The 23,985-nt window shown below is 36.7% G+C and overlaps 1 protein-coding gene across 3 annotated transcripts in view; it reads right to left on the bottom strand.

Annotated features, from left to right (window-relative positions):
- SV2C (synaptic vesicle glycoprotein 2C) overlaps window positions 1-23,985 on the bottom strand; it is a 118,692-nt gene that overhangs the window by 61,696 nt on the left and 33,011 nt on the right. For all 3 annotated transcript variants that reach the window (XM_075741185.1, XM_075741186.1, XM_075741184.1), the window contains one exon: window positions 5,355-5,535. In XM_075741185.1, coding sequence (XP_075597300.1) covers window positions 5,355-5,535 — 181 coding nt within the window. The remainder of the gene's footprint in view (window positions 1-5,354; window positions 5,536-23,985) is intronic.

Raw genomic sequence — 23,985 nt, 5'->3', positions numbered from 1 at the left:
CTGTCATGTAGGCTCTCTATCTTATTTATATTTTTCCCTTGTCTAGTTTTTCTCTCCCTTTGGTATAACATTCCTTTCCTCACAAGAATACAGTCCTCTTCTCCTAACAGTCTTAGGAAAGACCACTTCTCTCCCAGCTCTCCCAGTTTTACATTAGTGAACCTTTACCCACAGTTGAAGCTGCAAGCGCTGGATCAAAACTATTTGGAAAGCTCAGACCCCGCCAACTGCTTCCTTGGCTTGATTGAGAAGCATATCTACCCTTTTGGCATACACTATCAGCTTTGAAGCCAGTCACCTGCAGAGGTATTCATTAGCTCACAGTGTAAAAACACTGATAGCCATGGGTGGGAGGCAGCTGGGAACAGGAGAGAAATTGGAGGTGGCAGGATTACAACTTTCTGAGGGTGAGAGGACACAAGGTGCTTCATGAGAAAGAAGTGGAGCAAGTGGGTATGAAGACGTAAAAGATACATACAACACAATACCTAATACTGATGACACACATTATAAAAGCAGCCTGTTGGTCTAGATCCTGGTTGATCTAGTTCCTGAAGGCAACTGCTTGTGTAGACCAACCATCTTGTGCTGTGTCCACATGGTCCATATCTCTGCTGTTATGCATACGGACTGCGTGTCCTTCCTGTCTTGGCCATTAAGAGTAGGGAGATACACAACACTAAGGATTTCTTGCCATTACACATAATATCCAAAAGTGGTGATACCAGTCAGCGTGGGTGGATTTGCACAGGCAATCACCTCAAAACTGCTAGTTACAGGAAACTTCATCCACAGTTTTGGATTGTTGCTAACTGTTGATTCCTCACAAGAATGTGAGGAATTTGAGAAAAGATCTAAATGATGAATTTAGTGCCACTATGTTGACACCAACGCTCTTTGGTAGATTCCAGTAGTGTGGAAGGAGTACTGTGGGTAGCTTTAGAGATATTTTCTGAGGAAGGGTTAAGAAAGCTGTCTGAAGGTGCGTGTCACATTTTAACGTAGTCTAAAGTCTTCCGGAAAAGAAACACTGTATGATAGTAGATCTTGAGAGAGACTGTTATTCATAAGGGGCAATGGGCAGGGAAAATGCTTCTTAATAGCTTTTAGTTATGTAAGTTAACCAGATTTAACTTGTATTTCCTAATATTTCTATGGGTTTGGAGAAGAAATTTGGCCAAACTGGCAATTCTGACAAATTAAAAGAAATCTCTGTAGTCTGGACATAATGTCTGGTTTGTAAAACAGGACACATTTATTTCACATTTTTTTACTTTGCTCATGAAGAAGAATCGGTTTCACCTGGGAACAAACATATGAGGTTGTCTGAAGAATTTCTAAACTATAGTTCATCTCAGAATATTTATTTCAGCTATCTTTTTACTGCATGAAAACTTTGATTACTTTTAAAAGTAACATTTTCTGGATAAATTTTTATCATCTTTGGTTATTTTGAAGCAATCAAAAATAAATTTGCTGGGATAATACAAATATACAGTGCACTTTTAAGCACTTTATTCTAAATTGAATTGCTGTACTTAGAAAAACTGCATATAAAATTATCTAAAATTAGAAAAAATTGTAAACTAATACCTTAGATTAATTTTTTTTTTTTTTTTTTAATAGAAGTCAGGTAAAATTCTCTAGCTGAGAGCAATACTTCACAGTGGCAGTGTTAAATAGGCAACAACTCTACCTCCATTCAAGTTAGCAGCAATGTTATGAATCATGTTGTGGTAATAGAGAAACCTTCCTTTGACAATTCCAAAGACAGATCTAACAAGGTGCTTTTTGATGATAAATCTTTGCACATTCCCTCAATGGCTAATGATGAACATAGCTCACAGTTTCTTGTCTAGGTCTTTTTAGTCTGTAGGAAACCATGTCTGAAGTCCTCCTAGAACTTTATCAGGCTTTTGGATTCGACTTCTTTTTGAGTTTTGATTTTGGTTTAATCAATGGAAGAATCAGAGTTATGATATTATTTTCCATAAAAGTAAATGATTTTGCAGACTGTCCAACATTTCTTTATTCTTTGCACTAGCTTAAGTTCACCTTTCAGACTTTAATATCCCTTAATACCCTTTACCCAGCAATATCTTAATATTATTTATACTGGTTTGTATTCCAAATAATGTTTTGCATGCAAAATTGTTACTATTTTTTGTTTTTTTCAGATGCAAGAAAAATATTTGAAGGTATTTTTTTTTTCTCCCTGAGTTTACTTCAATAAACACATTTTGATTGCAAAAGAATCAGAGAAGAATCTATTTTATAGTATTTTTTTATAAATAAAATCTTTTATCAGCTACTGATTTTATTTTTCATGCTTCTTAATATATTTTTATATTACCTAGAAGGTAACTAATCAGTTTAAACTCTATACACCTAAATTACTTTACATGTTTTGAATACTTCTTAATATTTTATTGACTTTTAGTTTTATGAAATTAACCAGATAACTCTCTGCCCCTTTAGAAAAACTCTTCTCCAATCTAAGTAACAATACTATTTTGCCTTTAAAACATTTCATTCAGTTCTTTGCTTAAAATTATTCCTATTTCATATTTGGGCTCTTTGGTTCATACAAAATTACTGGAACAAAGCCTCCTCTCCTGGTAACAGAAATATATATTCAGTGTCTTTCACTAAGAAAGGGGAACTGACATCTATTGTCCAAAGACAAGACCTCTAAAATGAGGAGAGGTTTTAAAAAGAAATTAAGTTGAATTTGTATTCCCATTCAACTGGCATAACTTCCTCTTCATTCAAGCAAGACATAGGATGTAGTAAAGAATGCAATAAATGTTCAAGGTTTAATTCAAACCCTTTAAGTAAATTTCCTGTTATACTGCAAGAAGATATAGCTTCAAAGCTGATCCAAACATCTGGGAGTTCTTCAGTGAGTGATACCAAAAAGAGTTTGCCTTCTTGCACAGCAGCTGATGCAAAGTATCTGGAAACAGAGACCTGTAAGATGTACGGTCCAACAGTGGGTATGTTTGTGCCCAGCTGATTAAAAGTGAAAAGATTTTACTTTGCTGCCTCTGCTGCTGGAATGTTTTAGCCTCTCTCTTATTTCTTGTAGCGTATGATGTGTCTGATGCTGTTGCAGCTGCTCTCAATATAAGGTCATATCCAAAACGGGGTCAAAAAACAGAGGAAAGGCAAATGTGACACAAACACCATCTTGATTATGGCTCTTAAGTGAAAAGTAAGCCTTCTCTGAGACCAAGTGAAGAGATGAAAAAGAAGGGCCCAAAACATGCAAAGTGTGATGGAAAAATTGCATCAGCACAGGCAAAGGGTGAGAACAGAAAAAGGAAGAGCTTTCCTTTACCTTGAGGGTATGAAGCACAGATTCAGTTCTAGAAACCTTGTGGCTTTTACAATGCAACTCAGCTACCAGTTGAAGGAGGTTATTCTGGGGAGAAAATCGGTCTTTGAGGAAAACAGCAAACCTGAGCCAGCCATGAGTCTTTCTCTGCCGTAATTGCTCTGAGGAATGACCGCAGCTCATGCTGTCTTGTTTGGGGTTTTTTTGGTGGTGGTGGTTAGTTGGTTGGTTGAGGGGGGGGGGGGGTTGGGGGGGGTGATGTTTAAAATGTAGTACATAGTGGCAAATTATCTATGACCTATTCATGCAGCTTTCAAAGATGAGGTAGGAGGATTTTGGACACAGTGGGAACCCAGACAGAAGTATAAGATACAGATACAAAGGGCCTGCCCCTTCAAAGACCATTAATTATAAGATTATATACAACAGAACATGCTTCCCAATCCAGGACATACATCTGTCACGAGTAAAGCTACGGACACTGTACATTACTGGAAAAGCTACTGAAATAGGTGAGGAGGAGACCCTGCAGGCAAGTTTGGCACGAGGCGTGACAAATACCTATTCTGCTGTACGGCCCAGGAGGGACAATCTGGGTGAAAGCCAACAGTGTCACAAACCTGTCTGCCAAAAGACACCTTTGTGGCACAAGGGTCCAGTGCCGCTCATGAACTGGGCAGCCTAAGCAGGAATACTACAAGCTTCTGGACTTCAACAGCATCGTAGAAGAGTGAAAGCGTCATGCAACAGGATCAATGTTTCTCTATGGAGAGACAAAACATAGCACCTGGAAACGATAGTGACCTAAGATATGAAAAACCTGTGAAGAAGCTGGATGGGATTTTTTTGTTTTGTTTTTCTAAGTTTTTTTTTAAGAATTAGAACAGTTGTCATTTCCTCTCTTTTAAAGTCTGATAAGGTCTCTTTTAAAGTCTGATAATTTGGTGACAGACTAAGGAGATTCTTCTAGCAAGAGGACTGCTCAGATCTCCTTCCTCTCTCCCCTTCCCCTCCATCACCCTTCCTAAATCAGTTTAATAGTACTTAGTGCTAGGGTAATTTCTTTTTAGTATAGGTGTCTAGCCCTATCCTACTTCAGACCAGTTCAAGGGTTTTTTAAAATGCAAACATCACACAACAGTGTTAGTGCACTATGGCCACATAAACTACCACCACCAAACCATACAAGCAGTGGAGTTCACGTGCATGTCTTTACGACCCGGCATGCTGTGCTCTCACCAGCCCCTGTCTGTCACTATCAGCATCCCAAAGACTGACAGTGGCCTGAAACTGAATTGTAATTGGGAGTTTTGATCTGAATCAAGCAATTACCAGAAGTGCTAAACTAACGGTTTTGCAGAACAGACTCTTGATTAACCAAGGGTGCAGTAAAGGTAGAAGCTTTCTCATTTACTTATGTATCTCAGTCTCTGCTCATGTAAGTTTCAAATGATAAATTTAATTGACTGTTACCAATATCTTAAACTTTTCCAACAGTTGAGAAGTTATTTAAAGAAAAGTAAAGAAAACACAGGGCCACAAACACCATTCTTCCAGAGAGGCCATTAACCTTTGGCACATTTTAGGGTGCCATTTTAAACTTCACAGTCTTGACTGCGGTGGTATTATAAACAATATTATGCACACAAATAGAAACTTTACAAATATTACTGAAATCTTACAGTACACCTGTGAGGAGGGTTTTATTTTGCTGACTTAACAAGAAATACATAGAAAAGCTGAGGCATAAAAGAGTTAAGCAAGTTGATCAAGTTCACAAAGCAATTCTGTTGCAAAATAAGAACAGAACTCAATCTCACAATTTGAAGTCTGTGTCTTTCCCTTAAAATCATTATTCTTCCCCTTCAGGTTGTTATTTAGAAGTGTAGTATCTACCTTGTTTAATTCTATTTCCCCTGACATAGTATATTTCTACATTAAATAATGCCATTTTGCAAGCAGTAAAGTTTTATTAACACACAAAATTGTGGAAATGAACAAAAGTAGAGGAACTTACCCAAATCCAGAAAACAAACGACAGAAGAGGAAGAAGCCATAGCCCTGGACAAATGATGAAAGGAAGGCAAAGAATCCATTGACAGACATGCATATCAGGAGTGACTGTCTCCTTCCCACCTTGTCTGCCAAGCCTCCCCAGAAGAATGCCCCCACCATCATCCCAAGGTATACTATGCTACCTGCAATACACACACAAAAAAGGACGTTGTTTTGAGAGATACATAGCTCCACAAGTGACCAACCAAAAGGAGTTGATCATCCATATTTACAAAACAAACAGTACAGAGATTACTTTCTCCTTTCTCAGTGGATAGAAATTATATGCATAGCTTTGCAAATGTATCTAGAGAGGACAGATTTCCTACTGTGTCTTTGTCATCTGTTACCAGACACACTGAAGCTCAATATAATTATTAAACTGCCTCTAGCTAAAACAATTAAAATACAGGCAAATAAGACTATTTCCTCTGTAATAAACTGCATTCGTGTTAAATACTGCAAAAATTATATCTTCCCCTACAGAAAAAAATTGAACATTTCTAGAATATAAGCAGTCCTGTAGGGGATTAATCACTGGGAGTAAGATGTGCTAAGTCTAAAGGAAGCTGATTATGAAACAGACACTTTCCATTCGAGGATCTATAGAATCAAAGACGTTCAGCTTAATTGGGTTTCTTCTCCCTCCTACTTCAGTGTGCTGCTTTATTTAAAAAGGCACTGTCCTGTATACAGAAAAGCACTGGAATGTTTTTGGGTTTTTTCCTCAAAGAATTTTGAACAGATACATTATAGTTTAGATACATTAAAATGAGATAGGGAAAAATTATTTTAGGGTAATTTTTTTTTTTTTTTTTTTTTAATGTCAATGATGTTTTCAATGTGTAGTACTTTCCCACAGAAAAGTAAGTTGAAATATTCAACACTTTGACCATTCACATCTTGGCATATTGTACATTTTTTCCTTTTCAAGAACAAACCTTCTGTGGGACATTCGGCAAAGATGCACAACACACTGAGCAGACTGTCAGAAGAAAAAGTAATTCCCAAGCTTTCTGGTCAGAACCAGCCAGATTTCTATTTTATTTGACACATGTAATTCTTTTTCCACCTACTTTCTTATTGAACTTCACAGATTGGGTTTTATTTACTGTCATGGTTTAGCCCCGGCCGGCAGCTGGGCACCACGCAGCCACTCACTTACTCCTCCCCCCAACAAGGGGATGGGGAGAAGAATGGGAAAAAAACACACTCATGGGTAAGATAAAGGCAGTTTAATAGGATAACAAAGGAAGACAATAATAACAACAACAACAGCACCACCACCAACAACAACATAGGTGATGCACAAATACAATTGCTCACCACATGCGAAAGGAAAATAAAACAATCTGACACCAATTCTGTTTCCGAGAAGCAAATCTGCCTCCCGGCTAGCCTCCCCAGTATTACATATAGGGAGCATGAAGTTATATGGTATGGAATATCCCTTTGGCCAGTCTGGGCCAGCTGTCCTGGCTCTGCTTGTGCACCTGGCAGGGCGCGAGAAGGTGAAAAGTCCCTGACTTAGTGTAGACACAACAACTACCTAGCAACAACTGAAAACATCACTGTTATCAATATTATTCTCATACTACATCCAAAACACAGCCCTATACCATCTAATAGGAAGAAAAATTAATTCTATCATCTCAGCTGAAACCAAAACATTTACCTAGCAGCTGCTACCATCTTATACATCTACTACAGAGCAGGAATTAAATATAAATTAGCTGGAAACAGCTAAAATACCAGCAATCCTTGTCCTGTGTCTCTTTTCAATCAGCCATAAGAACGGACAAATTCCCCAGCAACTCTGCTGGGCTTTAATTGCTGTTGTGTAAAATTCTGATCTCTAAAAGGATCACCACTGCCCTGCAGAAGGGAAAGCAAGCTGTAAAAAACACTTAAATGCCTGGGCTTGGTTAACTGCTTCTTAACGTAGAGGTCACTCATCAGTATTTCAATGCTTTGAATTCCAGATGTTAACATTTGAAGTGCTGACATCTGCAGGGTCTGATGCACCCCAAAATGTCCCTGTTCCCCTTCATGTTTTGTACAAGTAGTTTCCACTGCTGCTTTCTTATGAGACATCATTTTAAAACATTTGATAGAACATTGTGTTAAATGTATATTAGCAACATATAGAGTTGCATTTTGGTTAGGTGAGTATGCTGTTTTTATCAATGCCCTTTGCCATTGATTGTGACCAATACCAGCAAATCAGTCTTTTTTTCAGCTGCCTTTTTAGCCAACATAGGATAAGAACAGGATATTTCTAGACTGACTGTCTTCTCCATCAGCCCCTCAGGACAGGATGACAGATCCATTGCTGCTCATCTCAGGAGCATTAAATATTTCTTTATCTAAGCGAGAGCAACAAGCTCCTTAAGATGACAGTTAAATGTCTTCTCAAAACACCTTTTTTCAATGGACATTTTCTAGCTATTACTGGTATCTTAGTCTTTTATCAAAGGATTTTGATGAGAATGTAGGTAAATCCAGAATTTGCAGAATTACTAAAATATCTCTGCTCTCTCTCCTCTTAGTCCAGTAAGGACACAGACATTACAATACTCTTTTTGGTTTAGAGGTGTTTAGCAACAGATCTTGATCAGATATCTCCTTTATTCTGATCAGAAATTTTTGTTCCAGTAATTGAGATTTTCCTGAGAATGCACACGCAGCTCATACATTTTTTGGTCCTAAAGAGAAAAAGCTTGATGAGCTTAGCATATTTGCTCAACTGTTTTAAAATGTCTCCTGTGGGCAATGTTACTGTACCATGTTACAGGTAGACCAGTACTCACACGCAGTTTGGAAACTTTATCCAGCAGAGCTGGTGCTTGCTTGTCAACATTAGTTGAAAGAACTTAGCAAAAATAGTTCAATAGCTGCATTGCCAGCAGACTAGTTTCAAAAAGGCAGATAAAAGGGTTAATTTTTACACTTAAATTCATTGCATTCTTTCAGACATAAACATTGTTGGGCTTTCCCATTAACATTGTAACATTACAAATACTCAGAGAATGCCAGTTTTGTATTTCTTTATATAGATAACTTTGAAATATTTTATGAAAATAATCTTAATTTTACCTAGTAACTACTTTTCTCGTGGTGCACAGAAATGTCAAAACACTATGAACAATGAAAGAAAAACGTTTTCAAGTCTTGGGAGTTTAAAAACATTAACCTTTCTTTCTTGATGTCCAAAGTCCTTCAGTCATTGCTTCATACTGTGCTTCGGCCTCTCCTATACCCATGTAATTCTCCTGAAGAGCATTCAAAAGATGCTGCTAAAAATAATATTTTCCTCCTATCAATAAACTGCTATAAATAAGCTGCTGTCTGAGCTGCTTATTATTTCCCATTATATCAAGTTTGAATTTTTTTCTAATTGCCTTGCAGACCCTCCACAATCCCTGTCTCCCTCCAGAGATCTGTATTGCGTCCATCCTGAACCTACTGCAGCTACCAATGGTACCTGCTTCAGTGTATTTTCCTTTCTTCTTTTTCAAATTTTCTGCGCTATTTATATAGAACATAACCCTGCCTGCAGCCCATAAAGGAAGTTCCTTTCCTGTCAATTTTCAAATCATTCCTAAAGACCTTCCCCCCCCCCCCCCAGCAATATTCACAATAAGCCATAAGAGTGACAAACGGCAAAGAACAACTCTAACAATGAACAGTTAAAATGGCTGAAGAACCACCTAACAAATCCAAGTAACCAATGACATCAGATTATCATTCTACCCTCCATCATCCCTTCCTTTCTAACCTTTGTACCTCTTGTTTGTTATGTCGTGCCACTGGTCAGAACATAAATCTCATGAGGAAAACACGTTTTTTGGTATGCCTTTCATGAATCATGTATTACATTTTGCTGAAATTTATGTATCTAAAAATTAAATATCCTGATTTTGGTCAGACCGTGCTCCCTTTTCTTATTACCTTTAAACGTTGGTCATCAAAATAATAACTGTATGGGTCTACAAATATGTATATAGATTTTAATCTACCATATCATCCTGCAGGTGGTTCTCTATTTCTGAGCATCTACTTACTGGTCACAAAACTGGTTGATTTATTTTTCTTTTTGGTACAGCACACTTGTGCCTCTAAATAAGTTAGCTTATACAGCACAAGGCACACACTGATTTGACATCCACCATGATCCTAGAAACTTATTTTTAAAAATAAAAGTTTATTTTCAAATACAAAGACTACTAATGATATCTGTAACATAAGTCTTTGATTTTCCCCATGAAGTAACATGCAATCTCAAACTTTGTCATTTGGTGGAAAGGCACTGAGAAGAAGCAAGTGGCAGCTGAAAAATTCATGCCATGCTAAAATGAATATTCTCTTCTATTGTTCTTGTACCAAGTTTTAACAACCTGTATTTTCTTTCCATAGCAGAAATTCTACATACTTCAATGATTTTCCCTGTTGTAGAAACATACAAGATAAACGTTCGCATCCTCTTCAGATGAGGGGACCCGAGTCTAGAATTGGTTTACACCACACACACTTTGGCTACCAGGTGGCTAGACATTTCATAAACGGATGTGAACACAGCGCCTTTCGGGTTGCTAGCAACAGCTTAACCTTACAAAGTATCCGACCAAGAACTTACTCAGTATCCAAACACTAGTTATGGGCAATTTAAGCAAATGGGATAAGAATATATGTGTGATGGTCACTGAGGTTCAGTTCAACAGTATTTTACTCCTTGTGTTGCCCTAACTTGCCACTGTTTGCTGCAATTCATAGCCTGGTGTCTAAATGATAGCCAAACCCTTCTTAGAAATCACTCTGTAAGTATATACTTCACTGGGAGAAAATGCAATGAAAGTAAGGTCAGACTTCCTTGCAACAGAGAGAGTCAGGCTATGGGACTCACTGATGGTCACCTTTTGCTTTAACACACCTATTGTAAAGTAGATATAAAACTAGCCTGAACTTGTTTTTTCCCTGTTGTGTTGTATAGATAATTTGTCTGAGTGAGGAATGCATTTCATACAACTGGAAAAAGTACTCTCATTAAAAAAACTCTAAAAATAAGATTAAAATATTACTTATATTTTAGAAAATGTGATTATAAATGTGGTTCTTCTCTCAAAGAGGAAAAAAATAACTTCATAAGAATTATACTGTACTTTAATCCCTGTTTTATTTACTAGGGTCTTCCCATATGCTATTGTTTAGAATTTTACAATTCATAGTGAAGACTTTCAGTGCCTGTAAATTGCATAATGAGTTAAAATATCCAGATTTATCTTTTGTTTTAACCCTGATAAACAGCATATTCAGAGTTTAAATCTTACATTATTTCAGAACTACACTTAATTATAATCTTTTGATCAGAAAAGACTTTGAAAAGAATTACAACCCATGCAAAAACTACCTTCAGTCAAACATAATGTCTAATTAACTGTTTGTAATAGGATGTAGTTAAAGCAAACACTTTTCCATTAAGACAACAAATATAAGAAAACTGCAATGACTCCAGATTTGGCAGAAGAACTTGATTTTCTTAAGCCACTATCTTTGGATGTGTAAAACCATCTGTGTAATCAGAACATTGGATCTTCAGTTCTTACTTGCTAATATTCATATTCATATTATGCCATTCACCTCCTCAGAGGTACTAACACTCCAACATTCTTACATAAAGAACTGCCACAAACTAATATTCCTCCATAACAGAGAGATTCCTCCTCTCTGAAAGGAGCTTGAAGTGGTGGAACAACAAGCTCTATATTTATGGAATGGTAAATCTTTAAGGTGTAGCTCTAAGTGGTTAAAGGAGTAAATCATCAATTGTTCAGCCATCTGAAAAATTTGATGGGTACTGTTTCCCAACAAACTTGTGAGCTAGCCATTGTATTAACTAAAATTAAAATTTTGCATGAGTCTTTGCAAGTTCAAGACTTCTCAAGCCGTGGATCTCCTGTATCTAAATGTTAGCTGTTTCCCACAGCAAACATTTTGTTTAACATCTGAAGTTAAGATGTTAAATGATTGCTGTTATGTAATAATATGCAATATATGCAAATCCCCAAATGCCACAGTGTATCATCAGGCTTGTTTTCTATTACTACTCTTCAGACTAGTCCACTCCTCCTGCATTCCCTTTCAGGACAGCTGCAGATGGGCTTCAATCTGCAATTTCATAGTCTGTAGTGCAGATGCTTAATTACACATTTATTTTGAAGCTTTTTGCTCTTCTGCTTAATATATATTTACAAACTGCCAAAGAGTACTTACTGTTACATTATTAGAATTATTTTTAGCAATCATGGTAATAGGGTTTATCTGTTTAAATACATGAAAGGTATAAAGCTATTTTAAAATGAACGCTGAAGCTCTTCAGACTTGGTATAAAAGTTTGTACAGTGTCTGTCACACTGCAGTGATTCTTGGACCTTTGAGTGTGACTTGCAATTGAATAACTTGTATGCTTAGTTCTCTAATAGTAATAATTCCAAAGTGATAAGTCTTTGCATGAGAGACCATTTAGCTTTTACATATTTTTTTAGCTGCTTAGTGCACAGGACATTGTAGATATCCTTCACAGTCAGTAAAAGAGGACAACTTTATCCCCATAATAACTAAATATATAAATTCACACTCATTGAGACTAAGAAAGATACTGATTCTCAGTGAGATCAATTAAAAAAAGAAGACAACCTTGTCTCCTCTTCTGAAATTTGCTGAGCAATGCAGAAACATTCTTGTTTTCATGAAGGGAAGAAAACAAAAATATATTGTTTCAATCCAAAATAAGTTTTAAAAATGTTTATTAATTTTTAAAAGTCTGTTTCTCTAATATTTACATAGGAAAAAACCTCAGGGAAATGGTCTGATGTGAAGACTATCCAAAATACAGAGGATAAAATTCATAGCTCAAATCAATAAAATAAAAACAATAAATAGTCCCTCTGCTCCATCCACAGAAAAGAGAAAACAAGCACCTCCTTATGCCACTTTCAAACATACCTACAAAATATCTGATGACATTCAAACTGATACCAATCCAGAAACTTCAAATACATAAAAGTCAAGTAAACTGTATCTGGTTCTCAGACAAAACGATCCTGTTCTCAGGCAATACTGATGAAGTGCAGTAGAGGAACTCAACCATGAAAGTCAGGAAAATGGAACTGAAAGCTAAGCTGAGCAAAAGCAAGATCATACACAGTTGACCAGTGTAGACAGGAAAATGAAAGAGCGAATAACTCAACAGTTCTATGTGCAAACCTACTAATGATCTTTAAGATAACAGAAAAAGACATCATCAGCAACACACGCAACTCAAACAATGCAGGTTTGTAATACTATGATACACATAATTTGATGATTGATTTAATCAAAGGAAAACTATTGTGAGGTAGCCAAGTACTGTGCTTCTAAAGAGAAGCCTCACAAATACAAAACAAAGATAGTCTAGAAAAAGTACAAAATATTAAATGGAAATAATAATAATAATAATAATAATAAACCCCCCCAATATATTTTTCCCATATTTTTTCCCCTTTCAGAAATTTTCCAAATTTTCCAGAGAACTGAACTTGAAAAGGGAAGTAGATGTACAAGCCCACTATGTAACCTCCAAGATAGTTGGAAACTGAAACTAAGTGAATGGGACTTATGGCATACTTAGTAAGCAAAAAGCACCTAGTGCAAGACAAAATTTGACAATACAAAATTTTAAGTCAACAAAATTTTAGATCAACAAATATCTACAATGTATTTGTCTTGATTCAACATTGAGACTGAAGTGAAAATGGTCTTATGGCGTGGCTACTTAAACTCATCACTCACCTGTGCTCTTACAAAGGTTTAAGATGAGGCAGGAAGACAATTTTTTTTCTTGGGAGGAAAGGAGAAGTGAAAACAGTTCTGTCCTCTCCATGAAATTCAAAAAAAAAAAACAAACTATTTTTTCCAGGAAAACAACTTGCATGTATTTCTAAATCATGTATCTACTCTAGTTTGTCCACACTAAGGGAAATACCAGAGATGAAAACTCATAGCTGGACAGGTTTGACCAAAGCTTTTCCAGTGCTATAACAAAAATACCATCCATGTGAAAGTCAAAGGGTCCCACAACAATCATTTTCACAAATTTCATTCAGATATTGGTTATTTTTTTGTTGTTGTTTCTTGTGGCATGCTTGTATTAAATTTATGTGCCTAATATGTTTACTTTTGATTTGTTTCCTGTATCTCAGGTGTGAGATTTACAGCCTGAAGTCTTTGTGATGTAAGGCTCAATTCCATTCCAACAGGAAAAAAAATTGTCATTTTGCTTCCATGTTTCCTCTCATTGGACTAATGAGACTAATTCTGGTTTATGTATTAAGTGCAGACAAGGTGGTTTAGTTCTGGACCTTTATTACATTATCTGTTAATTTTGAAAAACATATTTTCTTGCTTTAAGACCGTGTATGCTATTGACTCTCCTTACAATTCTAGGGATCTTAGAATCACAGAATCATAGAATGGTTTGGGTTGGAAGGGACCTTAAAGATCATCTAGTTCCAACCCCGCTGCCATGGGCAGGGACACCCTCCACTAGACCAGGTTGCCCAAAGCCTCATCCAACCTGGTCTTAAACACTTCCAGGGATGGGACCTCCACAACTTCTCTGGGCAACCTGTTCCAGTGCCTCACCACCCTCACAGTAAAGAATTTCTTTCTAACATCTAATCTAAATCGACCCTCCTTCAGCTTAAACCCATTACCCCTTGTCCTGTCACTACACTCCCTCATAAACAGTCCCTCACCAGCTTTCCAGTAGGCCCCTTCAGGTACTGGTAAGCTGCAATTAGGTCTCCCTGGAGCCTTCTTTTCTCCAGGCTGAACAACCCCAACTCTCTGAGCCTGTGCTCATAGGAGAGGTGCTCCAGCCCTCTGATCAGCTTTGTGTTCATCTTATGTCTAAAATTTACACAAGCAGGTGTGCTGATATGGTTTTTTTGCTAATGAACTAATACTCTGTTTTAACAGAGGAGTTTCCTGTGTAGTCAGATATTATTTTAATTGAAACACCAGAATAACAAAAGGAATAACTGTGCCTGCTTTTCCTCAGATTCAAATTAGATAAATTAATAAATGCATAGAAGAAGCTCAGTAACTGCGGAGATTGTGACAGGTAATAGATTACTTGTTAGGATGGGGAATTTTCTTCACAGCTGTATTTTCTGATAAGGTAGCAAAATAGAGAATATGGTAAACCAGGACCTTTGCAGTACATTTTCATCATCACTTCTGCTTTAAGACCATTATCATGTCACTAACTAAGTCTTTTTTTAAAAAGTGCCATCTACTACCAGATGCTAGCATAATTTTTATTTATTCCATAACAGATTTCTCAGAATAAAAAATTGGTCAGTTATTCCATTTTCTTCATTAGAATCACTTACAAACTGAATACTGGTAGTGATTATTGCAGCAAACCGCAGCCCACTGCTATTTCATACTGCTGTTGCTTGGCTAGCTAAATCAACAATGCATTATAGAGAAAAAGACCAAAGCACTGCTGCCTTGATACTCACAACAGAAATAATCAATCAGCATTCAAATTTAGAAACACAGGGCTGTAAGAACCAGCCGATATGTGGTATTTTTCTTTCCATATAAACATTTTTACAATATCGTAGTTTCCAATATGCAATATATAGCTTTATATAACTTTATCAAAAACTCAGATAATCCCAGGTGATGATGTGATGCTGTTGACAGATTCCCTAGGTGCTGTCACTGAATGTACTCTTTTCACACTGTCTTCTCCTTTGATCCAACAGTTCCCTCTGACATTAGTGAGAAAATCCTAACAGACAAGCTGTGGATAAAACACACCTAGTTAAGCTGTTCTAATACCCCTAATTCTTATTTTCTTCCACTGCGACTGTGGAGGTTCCTCTGGATTTTTCTGTTCTGAGATTTAGATGCTAAATTCAATGCACCCTTTGGCCATCTCTGAATTGACCCTGTCATGCTAGAAATTGCTGTGACTTTGCAATTTGAAATGTACTTCCATGGCAATCCTGAGAATCAGAATGATTATAAATGTTGCATATGATTGAACAGTGCATAGCACTGTGCAATGTGCTAGGATTAATTAAATTTCAAAGCAAAACAATGTATTTCACTAAAGCTTTAAATTGCCCATGCAGTCATATACGTTAATCATCTCATTTCATATCAAAACTGTTCATTTTGGCTACATGTTTTATTGCCTGAATGTTAATTTCTTATTTGCATAGTCCTGCTTCTGACTCAAAACAGAGCAGAGTCCATAAATTACACTAATTTTTAATTAGTGGTAAATTAAAACAAAAAGCCCAAGTATATACACCTACATTAATAACAGATGCATCCAACTCAGCAAATCAAAGCACGTGATACTAAGAACTAATTAATAAAATTTTGCTCCTAGTGAGGGTATCTGTGCAATATGAAAGCTAACAGTTGATTATTTCTTCAGTGTTTAATCAGCCAATAACTCTCTTTACTGTAACTATATTCCAGTACTGTGTAAACGTCTTTCCTTGTAAATGGGAGGAGATAACTTTTTTTAATTTTGTTTTATCAATATAGTGGCTGCTACAATCTTCGTTCCAATGAAGCAAAAGGGTAGGGGAAGAAAAATGATCCTAAAAATACCCAAACCAAACAAAACCAAAGAAACAAAAGACCTTCCACTGGTTTCAGAAAAAAATATTGAACTAGGCCTAACATCATCAGGAACAGATTACCAGAATTAGTAAGCGTCTGAAACTCACACATGTCCCAAAGCGCCTGACAAGAGACCTGGTCTACCTCACCTAGCACAACAGCATAGGAGTGAAAAAGGAAATTTCTGCTGCCAGTGGTCCCACATCTTCCTTCTGCTTTCCCATTTAGAGTCAATGAAACAGATTAACTAATCCAATGTCAGAATGAAGAATAGCAGATCAGAATAATCCTCTGATTGGTGCTAATACACCTGCAGGTGCTAGTGATGCTAAACAGGCTTTTTAATTAAGTATTTACAACAGGGCCATGAGGCACTGTTATAATATCTAAATGGAAAATTATTTAGATGACTGTATCTATCAGTTCATGATCCTTGTTTAGTAAGACTTGCTAGTGGCAACTTCAGAACCAACCTTGAAAATTGCCCTGAATTCTAGCGGATTAGGAAAATACTTGTGCTCTGTGAAAATTAGCAGGTCTAACAAATGCCAAACAAAAGCAACACATGCACAATAGAGTGATGTATCACATGGGTTATATTCATCCATTCTCCCTCAACTTTGTATAAGGCTATCCACTGCTAACCAGTATACAGCACATAATTTTAGTCCAGCTAACATGACATGAAGAAATTTGCAAATGGGCCACATTTGCCTATCCTTGAGAATGTAGACCTTTTTTAACACTATAGATGTAAAGCCTTTGTCACTTTACACCATTTTCTTAATTTTCCTACTTTACATTACTCTCCCAACTTTCCACAATCCTCCAAAACAGTCAGATAAAAACATCTGTCTGCCTGATAAAAAGGTTTCTGTGAGTCTTTGATGACACTTTGTCCACCACATGTCCTGAGAAAAGCTTTCTTGTTAAGAAAAGCCAGAGCAACTTGACATATGTAATGTGTCATCAAAACCTCTTGGTTTTATTTCCACTAGCTGGAACGAAGACTTGTAGATTGTGGGTAAAAGGGTCATTGGTTTAATAGAGCCAGGGAACAACATTTTACAGTTAGTGGTAGGGAAGTGCCCATCAAGAGGTCTGAGTAGTAAGTAGAGTTGGCCTGGGTATAAAATCTGAGATTCTTCAATGAAAAAAAAAAAAAAAATATGGACAGAACTTCCCTAAGTCACCCACAGTTCCAGTCACATAATAAATCTGCAAGTAATTTCTCCCAGACTCCTGTGGCCTGTTAGTTTGTTGTAGTAGAAGAAACTGCAAAACCCTATATTTGTATCATACCCTCCTATCAAACCTTCCCATTCTGTATAGGGCCAGAAAAGTGTTGAAAAATGGGTAAGAAAAATGAAAAGATAAATATTATTGTAAATGTCAGTAAATGACAGTGCCCTGGACAAACTATTGACTATCACTATAGCTGTTGTTAAACAAGTTTTTGCATTAATAGTTTAAAAAATTTACATATGTAATGTTCATGTATCTATTCTAGCAGTAACTCAGTATTATTCCTTCATTTTCTTCGTTATATACCTGTATAGTATAGTGACTTTGATTTTGCATCAGCTATGAAACTAATGATATTCCATACATTTGAAACAATACCAAACTGGTATTTCAAACAAGGGAACCAGGTGTGTACAGTGAGAATAGATCCCCACAAGGATCCCCATCACAAGGAAAGAATTACATCTGCATTAAAATGCAGTCAGAGTAGGTTAAAAAACTAATTGTGTTCCATACTTTTAAGCACCGACATTCCCTTAATCAAGCCAAAGGTCTGGAATAAGTAGCTATTTCAAACCATATCCATCACAATATACAATTTGTTTCCAATTCTTCAAAATACTGATAGTATAAGATAAAATGACAAGTCAAACTTTGAAAGGTTCTAAAATCCTCCATTGATTAAATCCATGGATAAATTGCATAAGAAGAAATTTACTCAGCTGTTATAAAAAGCCATTAAATTATGGTCATTCTATGTCTTAATGAAGTTCATTAACACTTTCTCTGTGAAAATATTTCTTCTTCTTGCAGAGGAGCTCATACATCCTCTCTTCCATTTCATAGCTCAACATCTGATGCAAGATGCAAAATTCAGAGCTACAAATACACCGATAACGAAGATCAACATTTCTATAAGTGAAAGCTTGCAAATGATAGCTTAACTGCATTGCAGAATTAGCCAAACAGGAACTTGGGGGAGAGTGCACAAACATATTTAACATGTTTGGTTTCGTTAAAAAGCTCTATTTGACACCTTGATTTAAGAACTGATGTATCATCAGCCAGAGATCCCATGGCAGTTGAGAGAGGGAAGGAAAAGCGGAGGTGACAGCCAAATTAAATGTGTGAAATCACCATGGCCCTCAGGCTTTTCCCTTGGGAGGCATTTCCTTCTTTTGGCCACTTTTGTAAGAGTATAAATTTACGTGACATAAATGGTAAAATCACTGATCTGTTATAGGATAGACAGAGTCAGAAAATAACCTGCAGTGCATAAAAAAGCAGCCCAGTGATTTCGAACTATTTTAGACACAATCAATCTCCAAGGCAGAGATTTGGAGATAATTACCAGTGCATAATTATTTAGCTTTATTTTTGTGTGCAAATAAACAGCAGAGGCATATTGGCACATGGTAGTAATGCATGTTTGAAACTGATTAAATGTACATGTATCTTACTGGCTACCTATATAATCTTCACATATGTTATCCTAATTGCAGGTATTATTTTTCATCATTTAAATAAAAGTGAGTTTCCAAGTATCCACTATACTCATTGAATTCAACTGAAACAAGCATAGCTTAAACCTTGAAAAAATGTTATATTCTGGCAAAAAATATTTTGCCCAAAAAGTGACCTACTACTTTGTTAGCTGTACCTACACTCATTGATCTCCGAGATTATTCCAAGGTATACAAGTGTAGTTAGGTCTATGTAACTAAAAAAAGTCATAAGTATTACATTACTTACAGACCTCTCAAAAAATGAGTTGATTAAAACAGAGTTTGGCTGTGCTGAAAATGCATACAAACACCACGGCTCTCAGCTATGAACTGCAATGCAGTCATTTCATGTTGTCTTGTGTTAAGCATGTTGCTCAGGTTAAAAACTGCATGACTGAAACTGTGTATTGAGCCAGTGAAATATTGTATTTAACCCCATGCTAAATGGTGAACCTCTTAAATGTGAAGGTGACCATTGAAGTTAATGGTGTCTGATAACTTGTATTCCTCAGTAAAGCTGCATGCAGGAGCACCATGAAAGAGGAAAAACATTTGACATGGTGGTATTGTTCTCCCTGTTAGCACCGACTTCAGTGAGGTGGTTTGGGAACAATATCATCCTCAGAAAACGAGGGCAGCTGTGACCCAGCTTAAATACTGTCTTATAACGGGAGGCTGCAACAGTGCAGAGGGCTGAATACACTGCGTTTCATTTATGATTCAAATCTATGCTCCCAGTTCCTGTCTTGTGACAAGACCATGATATTCCATGTGATATGGGTTTAGTCCAATTCATGACAGACAAAAATTACATTGCATACTCTCTCCACTGTCCCTTTTTTCCCCTCAGAAGAGAAAAACAAACATAACCACCATCTCTACTTGTCCACATAATGTAGATGCTTAGAACAGATAAGTATCTGCTTCCTTAATTGTTCTCCCTCAAGTAATTGTGTTTGGAAGGCAAGCAGAAAAAGCACTGCAGTAGGAGTACTTTAATAATGTCATTGCAACAGAACTGAACTGTACCAAAGGTCAACAGCATGCATGGTGGCATTTGTATTTCTGACATCTCCTTCTGAAGAAATAAGACATTAATCTTACAGACCAGTTTACACCTTGCTCTGAAATATTTAGCGCACATGTAAATGACTGCAACTCTATTTCTAAATCTTTTTATCGCTGCTAAAGATTTATTATTACTATTAACTGTAAGTGCAATGGAGTCTCACTTTTATTTCAGTGAGATTCCTCACACTCAAAGGTCTGTTACGATTTTAGTAAGAATTCTTAACCTAGATGCATTTCTTGCGAATACAGTAATTCTCAGACCCATATGTAAGTACGTAACATTTTGACATCTGTGCTCCCTTCAATAAAGTTTATACCATGGCCAACAGCCCACATTAAAAAATTACTTCTGAATCTCTTCTTCTATCCCTAAAGTCTAAACTCCTTTCCAAAAAAAAAAAAGAACTTCAACATGTTTTCCATAATAAAAATACGGATCTTCCCCTGGAATTTCAACTCTATAGGAGCACATCTACTAGCTGCACATAACAGTAAAATATAGAGTAGCAGAGCCTGGTTTTCCTTTATTTTATGTCACCTGTGATCTATTATGTCATCACAAATCTGGTACCCTGCTAATAACTGGAATATCACCAGAGGACTCACTTTCTCCTACTGCCTTCTATGCAGGAACATGCAATAAATCTTCACCTGTATCTAATAATCTATAGTAATATTTAACAATAAAAGAGAACATTGCTATACATAGGTGCCTACTTACAGCAGCAGAAGAAATTTTACTCACTGCTGTGTACAGACAGTTTTGTGACAATCTATTAAAATTCAAACCTATTAATAAGTAAATTAGTGTCAAATATGTATTTTACTGTTCAAGTGTTCTTCATGATAGTATATGGAGGAACCATGCTGTCAAAACTAAGTATCACTGGAATTGAGTAGATAAGAGAAAACCATAAGGCCTGCAGTAGATTTTGTTTTGAAATGAAGTCTTAAATGCTTGAATTTTAAGAAGAAATGTAAAATAGAAAATCAGCTGCTCAGTATTATATTTCCCCAGTTTTCAGTCTGACTTCTGGACTTGGCCCTGAGGATAGAATTTCAGTTAAGACCTACATGTAACACAACCTAGCATAAATGATGCTAATTAAAAACAGTTTTAGTGAATTCACAAACAGGAGTAATCTTAATTGATCATTAAGATCAATGCATTTAGTTTTCATAGCCTTTTTTCAAGCTTTAAAAGTACATTTATTTACAATTGGCAAAAAAGAAAAACCTTGTGATAAAATGTTTATTTAACCATCAATTAGCAAAGACAAAATCTTTAGCTTCCATATTAAATCATAGTCCTCAAAAAAAGATTAGCAATCCCAAGAAAGCTCCTCCTACCCTCCGGATCATGACATCTCTAGGTATCTGGCCTACACAGAGAATTTATAGCTACTTAATAGGTGGGAAAACAAAATAATATCACAAGCACTGAATATCAAAAAAAACTCAATCTAAAATTTTGCTTGAGATCATTTTAGTTTGAACATCCACAAAAGGGAAAATACAGTCTGAAAATAAAAATTTTATTCCAGATTTGTCCATATATTTATGTCTCTAAGGATGTATGCAAGGTGTCTAGTGATGTAGTAACGTGCCTAGACACACTGGAGAATCCCACTAGGCATGTAGATGCCTGAATATTTACAAAATGGTCCTGTCAGACTCAGGCCCTGCAGTCCTTTATTCACTGTCATTTTGTCACATGCTCCCAGATTTCTGCCAGATCCAGAGACAACCCATACAGGCTCAGGAGCAGAACAAGTAGCTCAAGCTATATGTATGATCTTGCCCAAATGAATTTAGACCATAGGCTGTGTTTGAACCAGCAAGCCTGTGTACAATCTATGAGTTCACACTCTTTCCTTTAAAAGTTTAGTCAAGTGTGAAAAGTGCAATATCTATTTTAGTTATAAGAAGCTGGAAATGGTGTACATTTACAGACAGTTATTGTTTAATTTATGAAATCAGAAAAAACTTGGGTTGGGAGGGACCTTTAGAGAGCTCTAGTCTGAGCTAAAAGCAGGGTTACCTCTCAGAGCTAGATCACGTGGCTCCAGGCCTTCTTCAGTCAACTTTTTAAAATCTCCAGAAGATCCCACAGCTTCTCTGTGCAATATCTCCCAGTGGCTGACCACCTCACTGTGAACTTTCTTCATTGTTTGAGAAAAATTTGACTCCACCTTCTCTGCAATCCTCTTCAATTACATTGCCAAATAGTACAGACAGATCCCTTCTTAGATCTTTTTTCTCCAAGCTACACAAGACCCGTTCCTTTTGCTTCTTCTTATATCCCATATATGCCCACCGTCTAACCACCTTACTGGTCCTTTACTGGATTTGCCCTAATTTGTTAGTCTCTTCTTTCAGGTGGCTCCACAACAGGACAGAAAATCACACACGCAGCCTCACTGTGTTGAGAAAGGAAAATAATCGCTATCCTCTACTTCCTGGCCACTCTTGCCGATGCAGACCAGAAGGTGGTTAGCCTTCATTACTGTAAGGTATTGCTGACTCATGTTCAACTTGTTTCCTACTAGGAGCTCTAGATCCTCATCTGCAGAGCTGTGTCCTAACTAGCAGGTCAGTGCCTAGTCTACACCAGTGATTTGGGTCATTCTGTCCTAGGTGAAGAACTTATATTTGTCATTGATATGTTTCATGGAAGGTATTTGTTGAATATAAAGTTATTGCAAAACTTCAGTGCAAAACCAGATTGAAATTAAGGAACATCTGACAAGCCACCAACTAAGAATATCTTTTACATATAAACATCATTTCTGGCATTGTTACTGTACTATGTATGAACCCTTATCAAGGACTTGGATAACACATTGCTTAACACAATGGTAACACAGAACAAAAAACGCCACTATTCATGATCAAGAGATCATTCAACCTGAACTTCATACAGAGGATAATATATGGATTCAAAACAGCCCAGGGAGACTACCAGGAAGAAATGAGGAACCATTGGCCTCTGGAAAGGATGGCAGTCAGAGCATATGAGTGGCTAATGAGTTGTCAGGTTTTGTTGGCATAAATGCAAAAACAAGTTAAAGAAAACAATCACTTAATCCTGGGACCTTTATATGATTTTTTTTTTTCTATTGCTGAGGTGATAAAGTATGATAAAGAGACAGAGGTATCTGTCTGAAAAATGTGCCAACTGGTGCCGCAAAGACTGGCGTCATAGACCAGTCATGCAGGAGTCAACCTTTATGTGCTGCTAGCAATGGTGACAGCAGTGCGGCTGTCAAGAGTCTTGCGCATGAAGGTGAGCTCTTACAGGTCCCATGTGAGAATCAGTGAGAAGATGTTCAGCAGTGGCATGGCATCTTGAACAGATGTCTCTGGGAAAGGCTAGCTTTGCCTAGTTTAGGGAAAATAATGTTTCATTATTTCAGATGCAGAGATGCTGAGGAAAGAAAAGGCCATAATTTAAGTTTTATGGAAAAATAAACAAACAAAACCCCAAACAAACTATAAAACTTAAGAACAATCTTCATGCAAGACATAGAAACAAAGTTATGTAGAAAAGTACAACCAAATGAGAGCCCAGAGAATTAACCTAAAATCATCCCAGTTCTGAGCTACATGTAAAACCAAGGAGACAACATGCAAGCAGGAAAAGAGTTAAAAATAATGTCTTTAGGCCTGAGCCTGCAACCTTTCTCATAAAAGTACAGTCTTGCCTCATTGGTGCCAGAACCCAAGAGGTCAACATGGATTCACATACGTGCAGGAGTTGGCAAGTACAGCCAAGTTATAGAGCAGGGAAAAAAGGCCTTTCCCTCACACTTAGTGACACACCATTATAATTCTGGAAGACTTCAAGCAAGTCAACTTCCCTATTTTTAATAAAACAACTGCTTGGAGATGAAAAAAGTATTATTTTACTATTTAACTCAAAAGGCATTGAGAAACCAGTTCATGATTCTGACCAACACTTTCATCACGTGACTTTATGGGCTCTGAAATGCTGCTGGTGATCAATGAACAGTGACCTCAAGCTTATACAAGGGTCAACAGCAAGGGAATTAGGGAAATTGCTCTGATGCAAGTAAATAAAAAAAA

Source organism: Balearica regulorum, chromosome Z, assembly GCF_011004875.1.
Source record: "Balearica regulorum gibbericeps isolate bBalReg1 chromosome Z, bBalReg1.pri, whole genome shotgun sequence".
Lineage (NCBI taxonomy): Eukaryota > Metazoa > Chordata > Aves > Gruiformes > Gruidae > Balearica > Balearica regulorum.
The sequence above is the reverse complement of the archived record's forward strand: the minus strand, read 5'-3'. Positions and strand labels throughout refer to the sequence as shown.